Source organism: Salvelinus fontinalis, chromosome 2 (genome assembly GCF_029448725.1).
Source record: "Salvelinus fontinalis isolate EN_2023a chromosome 2, ASM2944872v1, whole genome shotgun sequence".
In the NCBI taxonomy this organism is placed as follows: Eukaryota; Metazoa; Chordata; class Actinopteri; order Salmoniformes; family Salmonidae; genus Salvelinus; species Salvelinus fontinalis.
The window spans coordinates 29735953-29755331 of NC_074666.1; the positions used below are offsets into that span (position 1 = coordinate 29735953).

Sequence of the window (19379 nt, forward strand, 5' to 3'; positions counted from 1 at the left end):
ACTGCTTTCTTATGGGCCCTTCCCAACAACTAAGATAAATAATAACACAAGGAATAAATACACAATGAGTAACGATAACTCAGCTATGTACACGGGGTACCAGTACCGAGTCAATGTGCAGGGGTACGAGGTAATTGAGGTAGATACACTACTGTTCAAAAGTTTGGGGTCACTTAGAAATGTCCTTGTTTTTGAAAGAAAACAAAAAAAATGGTTCATTAAAATAACATAAAAATGATCAGAAATACAGTGAGGCATTGTTAATGTTGTAAATTACTATTGTAGCTCAACTGCTTTTTTGTAAATGTATATTTATGGAATATCTACATAGGCGTACAGAGGCCCATTATCAGCAACCATCTCTCCTGTGTTCCAATGGCATGTTGTGTTAGCTAATCCAAGTTTATAATTTTAAAAGGCTAATTGATCATTAGAAAACCCTTTTGCAATTATGTTAGCACAGCTGAAATCTGTTGATCTGCTTAAAGAAGCAATTAAACTGGCCTTCTTCAGACTAGTTGAGTATCTGGAGCATCAGCATTTGTGGGTTTGATTACAGGCTCAAAATGGCCAGAAACAAATAACTTTCTTCTGAAACTCGTCAGTCTATTCTTGTTCTGAGAAATGAAGGATATACCATGTGAGAAGTTGCCAAGAAACTGAAGATCTCATACAACGCTGTGTACTACTCCCTTCACAGAACAGTGCAAACTGGCTCTAACCAGAATAGAAAGAGGAGTGAGAGGCCCCGGTGCACAACTGAGCAAGAGGACAAGTACATTAGTGTCTAGTTTGAGAAACAGACACCTCACAAGTCCTCAACTGGCAGCTTCAATAAATAGTACCCGCAAAACACAAGTCTCAACATCAACTCTTCCCTTCTGCACACACTTGAACAAATCTTTTACATTTATGACACTGAAGGGGCTTGTGCACAAAAGCTCTTACAGGGTATCTCATGAATCCTAACTTTATATGAGAAGGGAGAGACTCTTCATAAAAGAACAGTAGCATGGATTAAGTGAACTTCTTTTCTCCGTCCATCATACAGGTCAGTCGACATGCACCAACCACTCCATCAATGTCTTCAGTTATATCCTCTGCTTTTACTGCTTGTGCCACCCCAGAAATAACCCCCATGATAGGTGCCCGGCTATGAAAATCCAAACAGGAAACATTCCACTCCGATATCATTTTGAGTCTTAAAACACGCTTCTTCTGCTCCGCAGACACACACGAAAAATCTAAATAAGAACACTTCTTGAGACCCTCACCGACTCCACACTTTCCTCCAACACATTCCAGATTTTCCTGGAGATGTTAAATGGATTTCCTAAGTAGCATTGATCCAAAACCCTCACTAAAAAACATCTAGTGGTTTCCTATTTTCCAACACAGCTTTACATCTCTTGTTTCTCTTTTTCTTCGCCACTGTAACACACTCATTCTCACTTTCCGCCATCTTCTCCTCAGAGCCCTTCCAGGAACCATTTCCTTGTTTGACCGCTAGGTTTTATGGGTATTATGACTCTGGTACTCCTATAGAGGTCCTGGATGGCAGCGGCTCGGCCCCGCTGCTGTACTGGGCCATATGTACTACCCTTTGTAGGCTTTGTGGTCGAATGCCAAGTGTGTCTCATACCAAGCGGTGATGCAGCCAGTCAAGATGCTCTCAATAGTGCAGCTGTAAAACTTTTGAGGATCTAAGGGCCCTTCCCAAATCTTTTCAACCTCCTGAAGGGTAAGAGATATTGCCTTCTTCACGACTGTTGGTGTGTGTTGACCATGATAATTCCTTAGTGATGACACAGGAACTTGAAGCTCTCACTACAGCCCCTTAAATGTAGATTGGGGCATGCTCTGCCCTCCGTTCCCTGTAGTCGATGATCAAATCCTTTGTCTTGCTGACGTTGAGGGAGAAGGTGTTGTCCTGACACCTCACTGACCTCCCTACAGGCTGTCTGATCGGTGATCTGGCCAACCACTGTCGTGTCATTAGCAAACTTAACGATGGTGTTGGAGTCAAGTGTGGCCACGCAGTCGTGGGTGAACAGAAGGTACAGGAGGGGATGTTCCAGCTCAAGTCGACTACGAAACCCACAATGTAATGCTCTCTCTCTGGGGTGGCTAGCAAACATAGCTACACATAATAATACCAAAGTCAATATCAGCATATGAAGTAGTCTAAAATCACCTAAACAGACTGCACTATCAATATAGGAGATTCTCACTGAGTTCAACTTGCAGTTTGCCCCTGCCCAGATGTGAGTGCAAATTACTTTGCTAAAACAACAATGGCCCTTTCGCAAATTTCTCAGACGCGCATTGCGAGATGGTACTTGAAGGAGAAAATATGTTGAATAATTTGGTAAAATGCTAAAGAATGGGACATGTAGCTGCTCAGTGTTAAGGAAAGAAAATATGTGCCAAGTGTGGAGGGGCACATGATTATAATGATTGAGGAAGCAATGTGAAGGTTAGTGCTGTAATTGTGGAGGAGAACACAGTGCAGCATTTACTGAATGCCAGGTACAGAGAGAGGTATAGAGATATAGGATCAGTCATGATGTATCATATGCAGAGGCCGTAAAACCGATTGGATGTTTCTGTAGTAAGTGGAGCTACTGTCGGTGAAGTTATTAGGGAATTATTCGTTTATTTTCGGCAGATCATGATTTATCGTACATTGCAGCACAGTAGGTGGCAGCATGCACTTAAACAATTATTTGCGGACCGCCATGATATCATAGAAGAATATTTTTTAAATGTAACCTTTATTTAATTGTGGGGCAGCAGGTACCCTAGTGGTTAGAGCGTTGTACTAGTAACCGAAAGGTTGCAAGATCGATTCCCCGAGCTTGCAAGGTAAAAATCTGTCGTTCTGCCCCTGAACAAGGCACCCACTGTTCCTAGGTCGTCAATGAAAATAAGAATTTGTTCTTAACTGACTTGCCTAGTTAAATAAAGGTTAAAAAAAAAATACATTTTGGCAAGACAGTTAAGAACAAATTTTTATTTACAATGACAGCCAAACCAGGTCGACACTGGGCCAATTGTGCGCCGCCCTATGGGACTCCCGATCATGGCCAGTAGTGATACAGCCTAGGATCGAACCCGGGTCTGTAGTGACGCCTCTAGCACTGCGATGCAGTGCCTTAGACTGCTGCGCCACTCAGGATCCCCTAAAAATAATTTGGTACACTGTTTGGATTGAGCACATCTAAGCAAAATATATGTACTTGGTCATGGCGATTATAAACGGATGGATGTGTTCTAGACAGTATGCCCATACCATCTGTTGGCTGATTTGACCATCTCTGGGGCAGGTAATTGTTTTAAGCGCTTTGTGATAGGGGATAACACACTATCTCCAGTGACGAGAATCATGTAGCTATGACGCGTTCCTACACAATTTCCTGATTTCACAGACGGACTACTTAAAGTTAAATCATGGGAATTGTTTTATTTTACTCACTGATAGGACATGGGTTTTCACCAAATGGACAGGAGTTTCATGATTTTTATTTAATGGGGTGGATTATCCCTTTAATACAGGCAAACAACTGTTTAACTTTGTGTGGCATTTGTGCTTACACTCCACTTTCACCCCTGCCCAGTGTCAGTTTTGGGGGCAGAACATAAAATCTAACTAAAGATGTATTTTGACTTCTAGGTTGTAAATGTAAGTCATTTCAAATATTAAAGTGTCTAGAGAAACAGTTACATTTTCCCTAATGTTGCTTTGATTACATTTTCCTACTGATTCTGCTCACACAGGTCTATATGATGACTGTTTTCTCTGATGTGTCCACAGGTGATCTTGAACCAGCACATCCCAGCAGACTACCTGCTGAGAGTATGCCAGCAGATTGGTCCTCTCATAGACAAGGAGGCCCCACCTAGCGTCCCTGGGGTCCAGACCCTCCTGGGCTTGGGAAGGCAGTCTTTGCTTCGCACAGCTAAAAGTGAGCCCCCCCCCCCACATTCATTGTTTCTTTCTCTTGCCATCAAAGACCAAACAAACTAATGTCATAATCATTGATTACACAGATGCGGAATACATGTCCCAGACTCCCAGGTCATACAGTCTGTAATGCTTTAGAACCATGTGTTCTGTTAGGTTGTAGCCACACAGAATGGAGCGGAACTGCTGTTGCTGCGCTGCACCGGGGTCGCCCCCCAGAACCACCAGTCAGCTTTGGGAAGCCCCCCAGCATCGGTAAGCTGTGCTGTAAAAATAATATTCCTGAAACCTGTAAATGATTGGAAACACTACAGAGCAATACATATTTCATTGTAAATTCCTTTACCTTTGCCCAACTGATCTCTACCCTCTCGCTGTCTAGTGTCCATCATGGGCGCTCGCCAGGCTACTGGCACTGCCCGCTTCGACCATGCCCTGCCGTCCTACACCTACCAGCATATGAAAATGCACAGGCGCATCCTGGGCCACCTGTCCTCTGTGTACTGTGTGGCCTTCGACCGCAGTGGCAGACGGATATTTACGGTAAGAGTCTGACAATAGACGAGAAGATATACCAAAGACAGTTGTTGTCAGTTCCCTCTGAAGTGTGTCAGTCTCTATGCCGCCGGTGTCTCATCATGACCCCTCTCCTTCCAGGGTTCTGATGACTGTCTGGTGAAGATTTGGTCCACGGATGACGGCCGGCTGCTGTCCACCCTGCGTGGCCATGCGGCCGAGATCTCCGACATGGCAGTGAACTACGAGAACACGCTCATAGCCTCGGCCAGCTGTGACAAGGTCATCCGAGTGTGGTGCCTGCGCACCTGCGCCCCCATCACTGTGCTGCAGGGCCATGCAGCCTCCATCACCTCCATTCAGGTCAGGACAGCCCTCAGGACTAAGTAATAGGAACCTAGCTAGTTATACCCTTCATTATTCATTCATGTTAGGTTCACCTAACATCTTTTTTGCACTATTGGTTAGAGCCTGTAAGTAAGCATTTCACTGTAAGGTCTACACCTGTTGTATTTGGCGCACGTGACAAATAAACTTTGATTTGATTAATTTACCTTCTGTGATGTAAAATATCTTGCATGAGGCCATTTTTCTTTTTTATTATTATTATTATTATTATTTGCAATTTTGTGACCCTTTCGATTTGAGAAATATCAGTGTGTTTGACACCCCCTGTCCTCCTCAGTTTTGTCCGGCGGTAAAAGGACCGATGCGCTACCTGGCCTCCACTGGCGCAGACGGCATGGTGTGTTTATGGCAATGGCACTCGCTCAGCATGAAGTTTGTGTAAGTGTTGGACAGCGGAGTTTGTCTGAGGCATCCAGGGAGGGATGGCAAGGTGATGGTGTCTTTATTTTCAACAGATCCTTTTTTTGTGGCCTAAGTGACCCTAACCTGTGTTTTCTGTTTCCTCCTCAGTGACCGGCCAGTCAAGTTCATTGAGCGGTCAAGGCCCGGGGTCCAGATCTCCACCTCCTCCTTCAGCTGTGGTAGGTGGCCCCTAATAAACAACATGCTTTACATTACATTACAATTCCTCATCACATTTTCACTGAATTATGGAGTTATTTGCAAATTACTATTTGAACAACATGAGTCAAGGTAAAGTTTTCACGAAGCCACAGAACTAGATCAGTTTGTTTAATGTACTTAACTGTTGCTCTTTGAATCAGGTGGCATGTTCCTGGCCACGGGCGGCACTGATCATGTGATCAGGGTGTATTACCTCGGCTCTGAAACACCCATGAAGCTGTCTGAGTTGGATGCTCACATGGTAAGACACAGCAGAGAAGAAGAGAAAAGAGAGCGTAAACAGAAGAATAAATAGTGCTAGATCACAGAGCACTTGTACTGTCAGTTTGTTTCTCACTACTCCTTTTGTTAACTCCTACCTCTCTTCTTCCAGGACAAAGTTGTGGTAGTCCAGTTTTGTAACAACAGTAACAGGTTAGTGTGCACACTTGTCTCTTTACTTTGATAAAAAACTATTTTGATTTGTTGCTGTGTGGGCTCTAACTGCTGTGTCTGTCCCCAGCCTGAGGTTTGTGAGTGGCAGTCGGGACGGCACGGCTAGGATCTGGCATTACCAGCAGCAGGAGTGGAAGAGCATTACTCTGGACATAGCCACCAGACTACCAGGGTAAGACAATGCTGTCTATAATTGTCTGTGCTGCAGCAAATGGGTGTATGAGTTTGTTTGTCTCGTTAGTAAGTGTACTTAACGTATGACTGTGTCACAGGAGTGCTGTTGTGAATGGCGAGGACAAGACCAAGCTGGTGCCGACGATGGTGGCCTGGGACCGCGGTGACCGCACGGTCGTCACAGCGGTCTCTAATTACCTGCTCAAAGTGTGGAGCTCCACCACGGGCCAGCTGCTGCATGTGCTGTCTGTGAGTAGATGTCTCTATCTCCCGTTGGTCTCCTCCGCAAACGGCTGGAGACCTCTGGCTCTGTAGAAAGGCATAAAGCCGTCTGGTCTCTTCAGTGAGTGTGACCTGTTGGGACTGAATGTGTTGTGCTCCTCCTCCAGGGTCATGATGATGAGGTGTTTGTCTTGGAGGCCCACCCATTTGACCGCCGCATCATGCTGTCTGCCGGTCACGACGGCAACATCTACATGTGGGACCTCGCCAAGGGAGCGAAGATCCGCAACTTCTTCAACATGGTGAGAGCCTGACTGCTGTTCCAGTTAGCAAAGGATCTTCATATGTACTACACGGTGACCGTGTTGGTGGCGTACCAGTGTTTTCACCCTGGCTGACATTCACACAAGCCTTCCTCTGTCTCAGATTGAGGGCCAAGGCCACGGTGCAGCGTTTGACTGTAAGTTCTCAGCTGATGGACAGCACTTTGCCTGCACTGACTCCCATGGCCACCTGCTCATCTTTGGCTTCGGCTGCAGCAGACCCTATGAGAAGGTGAGTGTCTGGCTTTTACACATGACTCATTTGGATATAGATATGTTACTTCCATGTTATCTAGTTGCTTCCAAAGAGAATAACAAATCCCCTATCTCCTCCAGATTCCTGATCAGATGTTCTTCCACACTGACTTCCGGCCCCTGATCCGGGACGCCAACAACTTTGTCCTGGACGAGCAGACCCAGCAGGCGCCCCACCTCATGCCCCCTCCTTTCCTGGTGGACGTGGACGGGAACCCCCACCCCACCCACTACCAGCGCCTAGTGCCCGGCAGGGAGAGCTGCAAGGAGGAGCATCTGGTGCCCCAGCTGGGCTACATGGCCAATGGTAAACCTCCTTATCAACACTTTCAACAATGTTTCTTTACCTGGCTCTGGGATCAAAATGTGGGTAACATTGGGAATTGTAACTTCTCTGTTGCTTAGGCGATGGTGAGGTGGTGGAGCAGGTGATTGGCCAGCTAACGGCAGATGAGGGTCAGGGAGAAAGCCCATTGGATGTCCTGATCAGACAGTTGCAAAACCAGCCGGATGAGAGGCGGGACCAAGAGAGAGGGCCTGAAGGAGAGGGGGGTATGTTCCACAGTCTCAAATAACCATATTTGCATACTGGAATGACCCTCATACAGTATGTGCATATTGGATTTCAGACGTTGTAGTCTTTAATTAAATATTGATGTATGTGTAACTCTGTTTTTCCGCATTTGAAGCTGGTGAGAGACCAGAGGTAGTGGGATCGCCCCCTAACGTGGGCCTGAGGAGGAGTGGTCAGGTGGAGGGGGTGCGTCAGATGCACCACAACGCCCCTCGCAGTCAGATGGCCACGGAGAGGGACCTGCTGGCCTGGAGCAGGAGGGTTGTGGTCAACGAAGTCCAGCAAGGAGTCCTCCGGTGAGACTGACTGACCAGACAGACAGAGGCTACCTTAGATGGCCTTGAACCTTATGTTCTAACCAGTCCTGCCCATCTTCTTCATTTTGAGCCTTGGACCATTTGTAAGATTGGTGCTGAGGTAGATATCCCCCAGTGGCTGACTAAAGCTGTTTGCGTTGTGTAGGGTGATGGAGGAGACCAGACGGGCCAAAGGTGAGGTAGAGTGTTCCATCTACAACACAGAGAGGAGGAGGAAGCCTGTACCCAGTTCTTCTAAGGTGACTACACTACTGTCCCACAGCTCTCTATTTCTTTCAGGACAAATGTGTGCCCCTTTGTTGAATTCTGCCAATTGCTTTACTTTATTTTCTATCATTCAACAACGACTTCTCCGCCCTGTAGACTGAGCAGCAGGCTCCCTGCAAGCGCTCCCTGCGGCGGACCCAGAGGAAGAAGAAGCAGACCAGACCTCCACCAGCGTACCAGACCCGCTCAGCAGGAGAACGTCGCCGTGTGGACAGGGGGAGGATCTCTGACAGCCAGATGGACTCGGACAGCGATGGAGAGGTGGGGGGGTTGTAGTCTGTTGTTCTTGAAGTAGCAGAGGACTCTGTGTTGTCATGTCAGTGGAGGTCTAATCATGTTTCTGTGTGGAGCAGGCAGAGGAGCAGGCAGAAGCCAGCAACGCTTCCTCTGATGGGGAAACACAGTGGCAGAGTGACAGCAGTTCCAGGTAAATGTCCTGAAAAGTCAGTATACTGCAGGAACATAGGTATCCATTCATTACTCTACCTTATGTCTGTGATTACAAAATACACATTTTGATACCACTTTTCTCCCCCTCAGTGTCTCCTCCAGTGACTACTCTGATTGGACAGCTGATGCGGGGATCAACCTCCAGCCCCCCAAGCGGACCAGCAGAAGGCAGGTCCGACCGCCCGGTGGCTCCAGCAGTTCAGAGGAGGCCGAGGGCCAGGGAGAGGAGGCCGGAAGGAAGCAGGCAGAGGAGAAGAAGAAGAAGAAGCCCAAGCAGACCAAACAGAAGGTGCGCTCACGGAATGTACAGTAGAAACATGGGAATGGCAGGAAATGGGACAGCCAACTTGCTGCTTGGAAATGGCATATTATTATTGATCTTGTCTATGTTCTCAGTTACTGGCTGTACGGAGTGTAGAGCCTTTGACTTTGTTTGACTTTGATGTGCTGAGGTCTCGTGACTGAGGGCAAGTTCCCTTAAGAGTGTGTGTGTGTTATTTCAGAGCGTTTAACCCCCTGTCTCTGTGCTCAGAAACCTAGCTCGTCTCTGTCTCTGGCTGGGTGTGATGCGGAGGAATGGCTTCCCCCCTCCTGGATCATGGAGACCATCCCCCGCCGCTCTCCTTTTGTGCCACAGATGGGTGACGAGGTAAGGAACCCTACTGCCTTACAGGCCTTAGGTTCAACAGAGTACACCAGAAACCCTGGGACTATAAGGTTCTATCAGCAAAAGGATGATTCTGTTATAATTGGCTTGAAAGTTCTAAACGCTCATTGCTTTGAATGCTGTCATAAATGTTTATATTGTGTTCTTTTGAACTTAACAACATGAGTAGGTAGAGGACATTGAACAGAACAAGGCTGTTTCAACTTATTTTTGACAAAAATGCTGATAGTCACAAGCTCTCGATTTGAGCTAAATCTGTACCTAATTGAATACGATAGTGCAAGGTTTGCATCATAGTTAATAGACACGTGGCCTGTGTGATGACCCTCTCCACCTGTTCCTCTTCAGCTGATGTACTTCAGGCAGGGCCACCAGGCCTACGTCAGGGCAGTGCATAGGGCCAAGGCCTACAGTATCAATCCTCAGAAACAGCCCTGGAACAAGCTCAACCTCAGGGTAAGACTAACTCTCAACACTTACTCACACTGCTTCCTTTATGTCTACCACATACAGTTGAAGTCGGAAGTTTACATACACTTAGGTTGGAGTCATTAAAACTTGTTTTTCAACCACTCCACAAATTTCTTGTTAACAAACTATAGTTTTGGCAAGTCGGTTAGGACATCTACTTTGTGCATGACACAGACAGATTATTTCACTTATAATTCACTGCATCACAATTCCAGTGGGTCAGACGTTTACATACACTAAGTTGATTGTGCCTTTAAACAGCTTGGAAAATTCCAGAAAAGGAAAAGATTTCATGGCTTTAGAAGCTTCTGAAAGGCTAATTGACATAATTTGAGTCAATTGGAGGTGTACCTGTGAATGTATTTGAAGGCCTACCATCAAACTAAGTGGGAAAATGTGGAAATCAAAAGAAATCAGCCAAGACCTCAAAGTCTGGTTCATCCTTGGGAGCAATTTCCAAATGCCTGAAGGTACCACGTTCATCTGTGCAAACAATAGTACGCAAGTATAAACACGCAGCCGTCATACCGCTCAGGAAGGAGATGCTTTCTGTCTCCTAGAAATGAACGTACTTTGGTGCGAAAAGTGCAAATCAATCCCAGAACAACAGCAAAGGACCTTGTGAAGATGCTGGAGGAAACGGGTACAAAAGTATCTATATCCACAGTAAAACCTATATTGACATAGCCTGAAAGTCCGCTCAGCAAGGAAGAAGCCACTGCTCCGAAACCGCCATAAAAAGCCAGACTACGGCTTGCAACTGCACATGGGGACAAAGATCGTACTTGTTGGAGAAATGTCCTCTGGTCTGATGAAACAAAAATACAACTGTTTGGTCATAATAACTGTTTGGTCATAATAACTGTTTGGTCATAATAACTGTTTGGTCATGTTATGTTTGGAGGAAAAAGGGGGAGGCTTGCAAGCTGAAGAACACCATCCCAACCGTGAAGCATGGGGGTGGCAGCATCATGCTGTGGGGGTGCTTTGCTGCAGGAGGGACTGGTGCACTTCACAAAATAGATGGGCATCATGAGGCTGGAAAATTATGTGGAACATATCAAGACATCAGTCAGAAGTTAATGCTTGGTGGCAAATGGGTCTTCCAAATGGATAATGACCCCAAGCATACTTCCAAAGTTGTGGCAAAATGGCTTAAGGACAACAAAGTCAAGGTATTGGAGTGGCCATCACAAAGCCCTGACCTCAATCCCATAAAATATTCGTGGGCAGAACTGAAAAAGCGTGTGCGAGTAAGGAGGCCTACAAACCTGACTCAGTTACACCAGCTCTGTCAGGAGGAATGGGCCAAAATTCACCCAACTTATTGTGGGAAGCTTGTGGAAGGCTACCCAAAACGTTTGACCCAAGTTAAACAATGTAAAGGCAATGCTACCAAATACTAATTGAGTGTATGTAAACTTCTGATCCACTGGGAATGTGATGAAAGAAATAAAAGCTGAAATAAATCATTCTCTCTACTATTATTCTGACATTTCACATTCTTAAAATGAAGTGGTGATCCTAACTGACTTAAGACATGGAATTTTTACTAGGATTAAATGTCAGGAATTGTGAACAACGGAGTTTAAATGTATTTGGCTAAGGTCCATGTGAAAGTCCGACTTCAACTGTATGTTATTTTATGTATTTCATATCCTTTGTGAGGCCTCTTTCTTATTTCAATATATTTTGTTTGTTTTCTCGTCATTCAGGACCAGGAGTCTGTGAAGGTGGTTGGCATTAAGTATGTGGTGGGCCCTCCTACCCTCTGTTGCCTAAAACTTGCCTTCCTGCACCCCATCTCAGGCAAAATGACCAATGAGTCATTCTCCTTAAAGTGAGTCATCCATCTTATTCTCTTGTTTGAAAAGAATATGGTAATAACCAGCAATAAATGGCAATGAATGTCTTTGTTCTCTCAGGTACCATGACATGCCGGATGTCATTGATTTCCTGGTGCTCCAGCAGTTCTATGACGAAGCTAAAGAGCACAACTGGCAGACTGGTTAGTGTTGCTTCACTTTAACAGGCTTATGTACATGGTGGTTAGAGGCTAGCAGAGGATCAGTCCAGCTCCCTCGCTTACATGTTCCTCCTCTCTACTTTGTGCCATATAAGCAGTGTGGTGCGCTCTCCCACATACGTTTGTGTTCTGTGGGATGTACCTTATAGTTCATACTCCCATACATCTGTGCTCTGTACGTGTGATGATTCACGGACCAACTGTTGTCATGTACTGAAACAAGCAATGTTTTATCCCGGCTAGGTGTGCGCTTCCGGAGCATCATCGATGACGCCTGGTGGTTTGGCTCGGTGGAGGACCAACAGCCACTCCAGCCAGAGTACCCAGACAGCCTGTTCCAGTGCTACGCTGTCAAGTGAGTCAATGTGTACCCCGCAATGAACAGGTTTGATTAACACGTCTGACACTGTAGATTTAAGCTTACAGTCTGGAGTGGTACATCCTAGTGTGACCCTCAAAAGTTCATACTGTAGCTTACACTCAATAGGAATGCATAACATATAAATGTCTTATGATACTGAATGCTGAGGTGTGGTTTCTCTTGACTAGGTGGGATAATAGCGAGAGGGAGAAGATGAGCCCTTGGGACATGGAGCCCATTTCTGATGAAGGTTAGTATCACTGCTTCTATCAGTGGCTCCTCACCCATCTCAGGTCATCTACTGGAATAATGCAGTTTGTTTTCAGTCAGTTTACACATTCAAGTGTCTTCCTCGCTAGATCATTCAACATAACACATGCAGTCTCTATCTAGATCAGGTTATTGATAGTGAGACTGAGCTGCCAGCCAATGAGCTGATGTTGTCTCTGACTGGTGTGCTGTGTTCCCTCCCCCAGCGGAGTTGCCAGAAGAGGTTGGTGACGGGGTGGTGGTGACAGAGGAGGAGGTGAAGGCTCGCCTCTACAGCCCCCAGGAGGGGGAGTGGGGGGCTCACTCACAGGACGAGGACTGCCAGAGGGTCATCTTTGGCATCAACGAGCTGCTTACACTGGGTAGGTCACTGCTACCACACAGGAACAGTTTTCATGCTAGGAATTCTGCGTTAAATAGATTGTAACTGGAAGTGAACTTGCATATGGATTGGTATTGCCTGATGGGCTGTGTATTTTGTATGTAGACCTGGCCAAGGCGTTTGCATCACCTGTGGACCTGCGGGACTACCCCCTCTACTGCACTGTGGTGGCCTACCCCACTGACCTCAGCACCATCCGCAGACGGCTGGAGAACCGCTTCTACAGGTCAGCACTGACCTCTCCACACTCACACTGTAGTCATCCCTCAAACCAATTGTAATTGTCGCTAATATTCCATTCATCCTTGCTGCCCCGTTGTACCTCTGTGTTGGGACTTTGGTATGTGCCAGTTTGGGGAGATCAGTGACTCTCACTCAGCTTATCCCCCCCTGGTGTTCCTCTCTCCTAGGAGGATCTCGGCTCTGATGTGGGAAGTGCGCTACATCGAGCACAACGCCCGCACTTTCAACGAGCCCCAGAGCCCCATCGTGGCAGCAGCCAAGGTGGTGACTGACGTGCTCCTCCGCTACATCGGGTAGGGCACCCCTGACATCATGCTAAAATGAAGCGTGTAGATTTCCCCAATGTGAAATCTACTTAAAGAACTTGGTTTTGACTGAAAATATGACAAGTTGTTGTGTGGTTTTGTCAGGGACCAGAGCTGCACAGACATCTTAGATCTGTGCCACAAGGTGAAGACGGAGCTGAGCAGTGGAGAGGACGAGGTGAGACATGGAGAAATACATGTACACCCCAAAGGAGTTCATAGTGATATTTAAATGGTATTGGTGGTCTATTAAACTGTACTAAGAGTACTTGTCTCTGTGTTGGTGTGCAGACTGCTGAGGTGGATGTGGACTCTGACACTCCAGGGACATCCACAGGACAACAGGTAAGGGAGGGTTTAATCTCAAACATGGAATATGCATTGTTTTTGCAATGACTGTGATTCCTCTTCCCTGTTGTCTTTCTGCCTCCTGTTTTTATTTGAAATTTTATTCACCTAACTGGAAACCTTCCCTCTCTCCCACTTTCAGCGGGCCAATCCCAGTCCAAAAAAGCGTGGGGTTGTGTTAGATGTGCGTGCGTGGCGGGGCCAATGTCGGGAGCTGCTGCGGCGTATGATGGACGGCCCTGACTCTGAGCCCTTCAGACAGCCTGTGGACCTCTTCACCTACCCAGTAAGGCTTGTTATTATAGTCACTGCCACTCCCACAGAGATATGATAACATCCCCTTACAGGATAAGTGCCTTAGGATCAGAGTGCTTTACAATCTGGCTCATTTAGTCCCGTAACAAGATAAAACCTGCTCCTGGACTAAAAAGCAATGGCGATTCTTCTTTAAAAAACGTTTTATTTTAGGATTAGGTTTAATCTGTTTCTGGGAAACCAGCCCACTGTGTCATTTCAATCAGAGAAGCTGATAGTCTTATTAGTCTGACTAGTGGTTCAGAAGTATTACAAACTATCTGTCCTCAATTCTCAGTTATATGGTTTCAGACGTCCTAAAAACGACTCTCTCTCCCTCCTCTCCCAGGACTATCGAGACATCATAGACACTCCCATGGACCTGGGGACTGTTACAGAGGCGCTGGTCGTCGGAAACTACGAGAACCCCATGGAGTTTGCCAAAGATGTCCGTCTCATTTTCAGCAACTCCAAAGCATATACACCTAACAAGAAGTCACAGGTTAGTCTACTCATTCTGACAATTTTTTGGGTTGCACCTCGACTCACGTTGGTTGAGCTCTCTCCACTTCTTTCCAATATTCAAGGGTGGGGGGGGGGGGGGTTGCAGTGGGTCTTATAACCCCTGACCCTTATGTGTTCTGTGAGAGAATGGGGTTTTGATTTTCATTGTTTCATCTTCAGATCTACACCATGACCCTGAGCCTATCAGCCTTCTTTGAAAGACAAATCATCTCCATCATCTCCGACTACAAGTCTGCAGTCCAGAACCAGCGGAGGAGGAGTCGCCAGAGTGTCAGCTACAGGAAGAGGCTGAACAGTGGAGGCAGCTCCCCTCCCACCAGCCAACCCTCCAGGTACTGGCCTGGCTGGAACGCGTCTCTACAACTTTAACCCTTACCACTGTAATAAACCCACCTGTTATGTACCACTCCTTGTAGGATCTATTTAGATTCCACCTCAAACACTCTGTCTTGGTGTCTTATCTCTAGTCCTAAAGGGAAGCACAAGTCAGGGAAGAAGGTAACACCCAAAAAATCCCAGCCTTCATCTAAGAGCCAGTCTCGCAGGCCATCTCAGGGTAAGTCTTGTCGTGTATGTTTGTGTCTGTGGCGGTATGTGTGAAATGCTTGAGGCGATGGGAGGTTGGGTGGTAACGTGAGGTGCTGCTCTTGCAGCGTCGGAGTCGAGCAGTGTGGTGGTGGATGAGGACAGCCAGCCCTCGTCCTCCTCCAGCTCCGGGACAGGCAGCCACATTGGGGGCCCAGGGGCTGACCGTGTCACTCGCAGTCGGACCACACCCATCAAGAACTCTGGTATTACTACACAGAGTAACCAACACCAAAAGGCAGTTGATAAATAGTCCTTCATAGAGGTGTTTTACCAAGTTATCAAGACAAATGTCTTCAGTTAGTTTCCCAACTACTTGAATGTTTGAAGTCAGCCTGGTTAAATCGAAGCAGTTAATGCTATCATTGCTATGTTTTTCAATGCTGCCAAAATCACACAATCAGAAAGGGTTATCATGTAAACCTACTTGGTAGCTGTTGCTGGAGGCTACTTTAGTCAGTGTTGCAGTGATATGTTTAACAGGGAGACCATGTATGTTTGTCTCTCCAGAGCGTAACAGACCTCTCACCAATGGTGCCAGACAGAGCCACCGGCGAAGAGTGCTGCAGGAGGGGGAGGAGTCTGGAGGATCCAATAGCTCCTCCTCTTCATCATCGTCTTCCTCATCATTGTCCTCCTCCTCATCAGACAGTGATTCAGACAGTGAGTCGGAGGTTGGGAAGTTCGTGGAGGGAGGAGATCACGACTACAGCAAAGCTCCCCGCTTAAAGACCCGCCACAAAGCCAAGGGAAAGATGGCCGTTTCTGGGAAGAGGAGGCGGAAAGAAGAACAGGAGGCGGAGGAGGCTCCAGAGAGAGCCAAGAGAGCACGAGTCCAGGCAGAAATTGAGGAGGAGGAAGATGACGACGAACAGGCTGAAGACAATGAGCAGGAGGAGGAAGAAGAGGAGGAGGAGCCACAGCCGCAACTGCAGAGAGAGGAGGAGGATGACGAGGAGGAGCCTGAGGAGGAAGAGGAACCTGAGGAAAAGGAGGAATCGGAGGAGGACGACTCTGAGCAGGGTGAGGGTGGGACGGAGGGCGGTCAGAAAAGCAGTAGCCGCAGTAAGTCTGGTCAGGTGAACACCCGGAACCAGGGCCGCAGGACAGTGTTGTACAACGACGAGTCAGATGAAGAGTCGGGGACCACAGAGGACCCCCTCAACCTAGGCATGTCCCGCTCAGGACGGGTACGCCGCATGACCGAAAAGGCCCGTGTCAGCCACCTCATGGGCTGGAACCACTGACACACACAGCCCCCTCAAACCTCCTCAAACTGGGTTTTCTAACCCCAACCAACCATCTACCTTACCCACCAGGCGTGATACTGAGACTGGACTCTGTTCAATTGACTAAATTAATACTTCAGGGATTTCTTTTTTTAATGATTTTTGCATAATTTTGCTTTGTGTAGGAGACTGTTTACGACACTACTGGCAGTGGTGCTCCTGATAATCTTGCCAAGGAACCTCCCTCCCTGGTCTTCAGGGTTACTCATCAACATGGACCTGGTCAAACTCGCTTCCACCTAATTTACTGCTCTCGTGGGCCTTAAAGACTCCTTACTCCTCTTCTATCAACTCCTCATCTGCTTTTCCTCCGCCATCTTTCTACTTGCCCTTACATTCTCCCTTCTTCCTGGTCATACTACTACAAAGTTTCAGACATGCCAAAAAACGGTGCTCATGTTATATCTCAAGGAGACTGTACGGTCTGTTTTTCTTTACCATCTGGGTGACAGAAAGTGATGCTCCCTCTACTCTCTCTGTTTGTGTCCTGTCTGAACAGTACATCTCTCCCTAAATGACCCTCTTCCACATGACCCCCTGTGTGTTGGGTTGTGTGATTTGATGCTAACCCTGTCACTTCTTCATCCTTCCAAATCCTTACCCTTCTCATTGAGAGGTCAACTCTGGTGTGCTCATTCACTGCATAAATGTCCCCTTTCAGGTGTCCAGGCTAGGTCATATAGGCAAAGTGATTCTGTGGGTTTTAGTTCAAGACTATCTTCGCGTAGGAACTGATTGATTCTAATTAGTTGAGGTGGTGACTTCCTACATCATTAATTATGTCTCGTTATAAAATGCTGCATGCCTACAGTAGACTGTTCCGCCATTGAATCAGAGACAGATGTAGCCCCTTAGTTAACTCCTGGGCCACTGAATGTTTTTAATGCTATATTCCCCCTAGTCCCTATCAGTTCTGTAGAATTTGTATATTTGCACATACAATAGTTTTATAGAGGCTTGGCCATGTCCTCATCCTGTGGCATGTGGTTGTTAGGGTTGATTGATGTCTAGTGTGCTAGTGACGTGAAAGAGTGTGGGTAATTGGAAAGGAGAAATGCAAAGCTGTTGTATAAGGATTGGAACCATTGTTCTATTTCTGTTGGTCGGAACATACTTTTATGGATCAAATGCACACATTAGTTTATAACTTCCAGGGCACTGTCCTTCAAACCAGTCATTGGTTCAAACACCAATGTGAATCATGGTACTTTTTGGGAGATGTTCGCCCATAACCACCACTCACTTCCACCTCGTGCTTTCCTAAATGTGGCATTTTCTACTACAGAAATTTGTATTTTTTCCACTGTATTATACACTTTGCAATTCTTTCTTAGCTAATACTAATGATGGTGAAATAATATTTGCATATTTATCTATTGTCTGGCAGCTGAATTTGAGAAGGCTTTTGTTGGGCTGAGCATCCATTGCCCTCTGATTTCCTCTTAATTTGACAACCAGAAAAGCTACAAAGAGCGAAGGACTTTTTTTTATGCAGTTTTAAAGAACAAAGGACTTTATTTGTGTGTACAAATCACAGATACATTTTGCCAGTAATATTCACACCTTTGTGTACAAATACATCTGATTTAGTTGTTGTGAGCATTACTGATCAGACGGTTGTGTTTGCTGGCTCAGGTCGGAGCGACGGGTCTGCCTAAGGAACAGACCGCATGGCTATAGACAGGCAGGTTCTCTTCTCCTTTCCTTTCACTTCCTAACATAAGGTGCTGTGTGTGTGTGTGTGTGTGTGTGTGTGTGTGTGTGTGTGTGTGTGTGTGTGTGTGTGTGTGTGTGTGTGTGTGTGTGTGTGTGTGTGTGTGTGTGTGTGTCATACAGTAAAAGTTCCATGACTTCACCCAATGCTCCCAGGATCCACCCAGCTCCTCTACCCCATGATTCCCCTACTACACTCTGGTTTAGTGGCTCTGAACTCTCCCTTATGTGTCATGTGGTGGTCCATGCTACTGCTAGTCATGTTGCCGCACTAGAGAAGGAGATGGGACTCTGGGAAGTCAATTCATTAAGCAAGGTTTTGGTTAGTCAATCGCCAGCCAGCAGTAACTCTAATGTCTGCAAACTCTTTGTGGGTGTAGAGTTTGAAAAGACCTCAATTGTGCCAATAGATAGGCCTAAATACCTACTCAATATTTTGGGAATGTGCTCTCTTCATATAATAGATGGTAACTGGACTGGCCTCCTAGTCGTTTCTGAGTTCAATGATGACATTCTAGGTGTAATAAGTGTTTTTTTTCCCCCTACACAATGTTTTTGATTTGTTTTCTAAAAAATAAAGGAGCAACAGATTTTCTCCAAATTTGGCACCCCTGGTATTTCGGTTTAATTCAGTCACATTCTATAAACACAAACATGTTTTACCATGATTTACATGTTCTGTCACTTCTCATGGAAAGACGGAACTGAATTCTCATTTCCTCTAGCTAAGTGTTCCAGACATTTTCTCCTGTACCTCCATATTTGTTTTCCTAAACCCCTTGCTGTCAACGTGTTGTCATCACGACATGGTTTGCACATCCTGCCAGTCAACACACTTGGTACAAACTGAGCTGCCACTCTTCCCCAGGCACTGTAAATTTGACTATTGCCACTCTTGTCTAGCTGTTTCAAATCTATCCCTGGCTTGGTGAGTCATCTCTGGCTGCCCCTTCAAAGAGCCATGATGAGTCATAAAGATGCACCATATCTCTGCAGTGATGTCAATCCTACCTGTCCCTGACCACAACCACTTTCCCCTGAGTGGCCTGCTCTACCTTGGAGAAGTAGTAGCAGTCTAGGCATTGGATAGGGTATGGAATCTAGGAGGAGAGTGGGAAAATGTGGTGGTATGGTTGGTTTGTTTGCAGCCAGTTAGCCTTGTGATAGAGGTGACTCAGCTAGCGGTGCTTTGGACAACCAATCTAGCTAATGCACTGGAGATTGGAAAGGTGAGTCAGATTGCCAGCTAGTAACAATACTTAGCGCTCCTCTGCTGCATGTCGCTTCAGCACTCCCAGAGAGACAGCACTGCAGTGATGTTGAGTTTCTGGATGGAAGCAGACAAATTGATCAATTTGGATTATAAAAACC

At 46.3% G+C, this 19379-nt stretch overlaps 1 protein-coding gene across 1 annotated transcript in view; it reads left to right on the forward strand.

Moving 5' to 3' along the window:
- The window catches only part of LOC129815934 (bromodomain and WD repeat-containing protein 3-like), a 24933-nt gene extending 7278 nt beyond the window's left edge, over positions 1-17655 (forward strand). Inside the window, exons 5-40 of the mRNA XM_055870150.1 lie at positions 3815-3965; positions 4121-4219; positions 4347-4507; positions 4622-4843; positions 5166-5266; positions 5399-5469; positions 5653-5753; positions 5886-5926; positions 6015-6119; positions 6220-6370; positions 6511-6645; positions 6770-6898; positions 7003-7228; positions 7327-7473; positions 7611-7791; positions 7958-8051; positions 8176-8340; positions 8433-8506; positions 8620-8818; positions 9062-9178; positions 9545-9652; positions 11383-11507; positions 11593-11675; positions 11937-12048; positions 12243-12304; positions 12531-12686; positions 12812-12932; positions 13117-13242; positions 13360-13432; positions 13546-13599; positions 13745-13888; positions 14246-14398; positions 14581-14753; positions 14889-14977; positions 15075-15212; positions 15517-17655. Of these exons, the coding sequence (XP_055726125.1) occupies positions 3815-3965; positions 4121-4219; positions 4347-4507; positions 4622-4843; positions 5166-5266; positions 5399-5469; positions 5653-5753; positions 5886-5926; positions 6015-6119; positions 6220-6370; positions 6511-6645; positions 6770-6898; positions 7003-7228; positions 7327-7473; positions 7611-7791; positions 7958-8051; positions 8176-8340; positions 8433-8506; positions 8620-8818; positions 9062-9178; positions 9545-9652; positions 11383-11507; positions 11593-11675; positions 11937-12048; positions 12243-12304; positions 12531-12686; positions 12812-12932; positions 13117-13242; positions 13360-13432; positions 13546-13599; positions 13745-13888; positions 14246-14398; positions 14581-14753; positions 14889-14977; positions 15075-15212; positions 15517-16253 (5124 nt within the window). The 3' untranslated portion in view covers positions 16254-17655. The remainder of the gene's footprint in view (positions 1-3814; positions 3966-4120; positions 4220-4346; positions 4508-4621; positions 4844-5165; positions 5267-5398; positions 5470-5652; positions 5754-5885; positions 5927-6014; positions 6120-6219; positions 6371-6510; positions 6646-6769; positions 6899-7002; positions 7229-7326; positions 7474-7610; positions 7792-7957; positions 8052-8175; positions 8341-8432; positions 8507-8619; positions 8819-9061; positions 9179-9544; positions 9653-11382; positions 11508-11592; positions 11676-11936; positions 12049-12242; positions 12305-12530; positions 12687-12811; positions 12933-13116; positions 13243-13359; positions 13433-13545; positions 13600-13744; positions 13889-14245; positions 14399-14580; positions 14754-14888; positions 14978-15074; positions 15213-15516) is intronic.
- The last annotated feature ends 1724 nt before the right edge of the window (positions 17656-19379 follow it).